Source organism: Ictidomys tridecemlineatus, chromosome 7, assembly GCF_052094955.1.
Source record: "Ictidomys tridecemlineatus isolate mIctTri1 chromosome 7, mIctTri1.hap1, whole genome shotgun sequence".
In the NCBI taxonomy this organism is placed as follows: Eukaryota; Metazoa; Chordata; class Mammalia; order Rodentia; family Sciuridae; genus Ictidomys; species Ictidomys tridecemlineatus.
Genome location: NC_135483.1, coordinates 172,589,828 through 172,593,917, shown reverse-complemented (window position 1 = coordinate 172,593,917; position 4,090 = coordinate 172,589,828). Strand labels below are relative to the sequence as shown.

Here is a 4,090-nt window from a genome sequence, read left to right as displayed (position 1 = left end):
AGAGGTTGCTAGTTTTATAATTAAGGCAAATGCCTCGGCTGAGAAGCAATTTATTTTTTTCTCTATTCCATGTAAACACACAATGTCTGGTATTTTTCACTTAAAAGTTTCACTATAATAGAATGCCTACTTAGATTTCATTTGATAAACTCCTTTCTCCTGCAAAAATATACTGAATTTCATTAAATAATAAGTCCCCCAAAGTTTCTTGGTTCTTTCCTAGTGTTAGGATTAGTATCAAATGCTGATTCATGAACTAGGTTTCATAATGATTGATCCAATAAGGGAAACTATTTGTTCAGTCGATAATTCACTTCTAAACTTTGCATTATTGCATTTCATTTTCTTGATCACATGCCTTCAGCCTTGACTCGCATATTGTGTGAATACTAATTTTTACCAGGGAACACCATCATGGTGCTGTCTAGCTCTCTTAAGGAGAACCACATTTAGAAGAGTCTTTGGGCTCTTTACTGAGGTGGTGTTTGATTTCTATATTTGTGTTTTAGACACATAAAATATTAATAAATCTGTTTAGCCACTCACATATATTTAGATCTCAGATATGCTAGACATCTTAGGTTAACAAATAGATCTATAACTCTGTCTTCCTCCCATGCGGTTTCACTTGGCTATCCTCCTTAATGCAATCACCCAATCAACTAAAAAGAGTGGTAACCAGACGTTCGTTCCACATACAAATTTACAAAATAGCTCCCTGGAAAACATATACTAATGCAAAGCTAAAGTCAGTAATGTGAAAATGATAACCTATTTGGTCTATAGCGGAAATTTACGGGGAGAAGAGTGTTATTATTCTCATTTTTACAAATTAGAAAACGGAGGCACAGATATGCTAAGTGCCTTGCCCTATCACACATAACTAGTAAATAGTTGGGTGTCACCTCACACTGCCTTTTCTACAGACACTTGTAATAAAACCCACACAATTCTTGGCTTTATTTTTGCTGAGCTTTTCTAAGGACCAGAAGAGTCCATTATTGCATGAAACACAGGAAATATTTTATTAGTTTACAGATGGAGAAAATAGTAAAATATTTCAATAGAAATCTATAACCCTCCGCAAAGAGCCCACTCGGGCACTCAGGGCGCCCCAGTCGAGGTAGCGCCTGTACTCCCCCGGCCTCAGCAGGTACTGTCGCCCCAGGTAGTTGGGCAGCTCATAGAGGACCCAGTAGCCCTCTAGTACGTGGAAAGAGTGGATGTCACTGAAGTGGAAGCGGTCCTGAAGAGAGGAGCAGTCCTCGGTGATCTCTACCATCTGGCCCCTGTAGTCCTCTCGCTCATAGATCCTGATCCTGTGAGAGCTGGACTGTGGGTCCAGCAAGAGCAGACGAGGGGACATCAGAAAACCTGACCGCATTTTAACAACCTATCGCACTTGTCCCTGGGTATGGGCACTTCTTTACTTTTTCATAACAAGGTGACCAAATTAAGAGACTGCCCAAACCAGCACCTCTACAAAAGTGAAACTCAAGAGGGCGCCATCCACCAGTCCTTTGACATGAAGGATGCTCCTTACAGTTTTCTGGTACCACAAGCTGCAGGAACCATATGAGTGGCCCTGCTCAGGACCATTTTGAAGTAATCACTTTTTATGTATTTGTTTTGTTCTTTCTGTCTTAGATTTGTGGTGGTCTAACTAAGGCTTTCCTTGCATGACATACAAAATAATTAGACATCAGAGTAAAAAGACATATATACCTCTGGCAAAAGGCATCGTTTTGAATCTCAGAGAGGAAGTCAGATTGCTTTTCCTACAAGAGGCACAGACTGACTGCAACTCAGGAAGAAAGCTCAGGCCCAGCAGCCCTGCTGTCCCTTTCTGTTTCAGGATAACAAATGTATCTCAAGATTGGGCTTGGGATCCCTGCTCTAACATAGGCTTCTGCTAATCAGTTTCAGGTGATGGACAAAAACTTAAGTTCAAGTTCATGAAGGAGGCCTGTACAGGGTCAAAAGTATAGAATTTTTAGAAACATGGAAGTGAGGCTGTTTGTGCTGAGCAAATCCTCTCTCTTGAGCTCCTGCTCTTCCTACATTTGCTTGTTTCTTCCCAGCAGGCACCTGTTGTCTCAGTGTCTTTCTTCTTCGTCCTCAAGGAAGGATTCTCATAAACCACTCAGTATGAGGTATAACTGATTGCTCATAAGGTATCTTCCCTAGGGTTAGTGTTTTATGGCTTGCAAAGGACTCACATGTGTGGATCTGTACGACAGCCTGGCATGTGTGGAACTACCATTATAAGCCCTTCCTTCTTTTATAAGAAAATGAAGTCCAGAGCTTACAGCCTGGAGTCACAAGTCAGGATTAAAAAGTGGAAATTTTATAAATGACTTTGTTTTCTCTAATTAGGAGGGTAGTGACCAGATCTGAGGTCAGAAGGGGGCCACAGCAGGGGGTATTTTGACTAAACAGCATTTTTTTTTCATGTGAAAATATGGGACCTAGGGAAGAATTTACTTTCTCCACAGGATGCTTAAAAAAGGACCTGGATTTTTCTCTAAAGGAACCTCACTATGATCCTCTGTGCTGATAAGCAGAGCAATCAGTACATGTTTAGGCTCCTAATTGCATTCTAGGTCCTATCTGGGTATTATACACTTTGAGGGGTTTCAAACTTCACAAAAGTAGTTCATTTTCCATATTAGAGAATCCACTGTGGAATTCCTGGCTCTGGGACTTGATTTGGATAACAGAGGGCTTTCCAGGAGTTCTGTGAATCTTGCTGTTTCCTTGTTTGGTCTTATCAAAAGGCCAGAGAACCTTGATGTTCATAAGAGTTAATTCTAACCTGGGAGGGAGGGGCCACTCGCCAGGTGTCAGGTAACCTCCTTTCATCCTTATCTTGAACCTCCTTTTCTCCTGTATTCGCCATCTGAAGAAAGTGAGAAAGGGCCATGTAACCAGCCTAAAGACCAATTGATGGCACAAAGTTATCTATTGCGCATTCATCCCCTGTGGCCAATACGTTCTGAATTAAACCTTGCACTAAGCATTCCCAGCAGAGTGGAATTTGATTTAGCAAAGTAAAAACAAACTGTCCAGTTAAAAGCTTTGCACATACACTTTTCAGTGGAAGGAAACCTTGAAGATGTTAATAAACAGAGAGCGACTATAGTTATGGCCAGAAAGAAGGCGACAGCCATCCCGCCCTTAGTCCAAGGTGTGAACAACAAGTCTGGATCACTGGATCACAGGGCAGGAAGGGACCTGGGAACCGGACTCACGTGGGGGATGAGGCGACAGGAGCGGACAGAGTCGCTGAGGCCCATCCACTGCTGGTAGTCGGGGTAGTCCCCCCGCCGCAGGAAGTACTGGCCGCCCAAGTAGTTGGGCTGCTCATAGAGCATCCAGCAGCCGCTGTCCACGCGCACCGAGTTGCAGCGGCTGAAGTAGGGCTGCAGGTTGGAGTGGTCGCTGCTGCACTCATAGTGGCGGCCCTGGAAGCCCCTGTCCTCATAGAAGGTGATCTGCAAGGCAAGGCCAGGCGCTGGCTCAGAGGCCTGAGGCGGCGTCGGGTCCCCGGGTGCCAGCGCCCCTCCCCGGGCCCCTGGCGCCCTCCTGGCTCACCTTCCCCATGGCTGGTGGAGGCGGACGGTGCGAGCTCAGTGTGTGGGGCCGCGGCGGGCGGTCTATATAGTGGAGGGCTGCTGCGTTGGCAGAACAGCACAAAAGGGGCCCGCGGGGGCAGGGGCACGTCTCTCTCTTTTCTATAGAATGACCGTGGGGGTGTGGGGGGGTTGTTGTATGTTTTCTCTTAGAATCTCCAGAGCTTTCGAATTGATGACCTGGTTAGCAGTGTCACTTGATGTCGCTCGGGCTTTTAAATGAAGCCTGACTGGGAAACGGAAATTAAGTGCTTAACGAGTTAATAACTGAAATTAAATATTTTCTTTACTTTTTAAAATTTCAAAAATGACTTCGTTTTCCGTAATAAGCAGCTAGTGACAAGGTCTGATGTTAGAATGGGCCACAGCAGGGGGCGTTTAGATTAGAGAGTGTTAGAGAGTGGTTTTTTTTTTTTTTTCATGTGAAAATGTGGCACCTGGGGATGAATTTACTTTCT

General features: G+C 44.4%; 1 protein-coding gene across 1 annotated transcript; it reads right to left on the bottom strand.

Moving 5' to 3' along the window:
• Nucleotides 1-1,060: 1,060 nt before the first annotated feature.
• On the bottom strand, nt 1,061-3,834 carry LOC101969235 (gamma-crystallin E). The gene is made up of 3 exons (XM_078017933.1): nt 3,595-3,834; nt 3,252-3,494; nt 1,061-1,333 (listed from the first exon to the last, which is right to left on the bottom strand). Exons 1-3 carry the CDS (start codon nt 3,601-3,603, stop codon nt 1,061-1,063), a joined length of 525 nt encoding a protein of 174 aa, XP_077874059.1. The 5' UTR covers nt 3,604-3,834.
• Between the last annotated feature and the right edge of the window lie 256 nt (nt 3,835-4,090).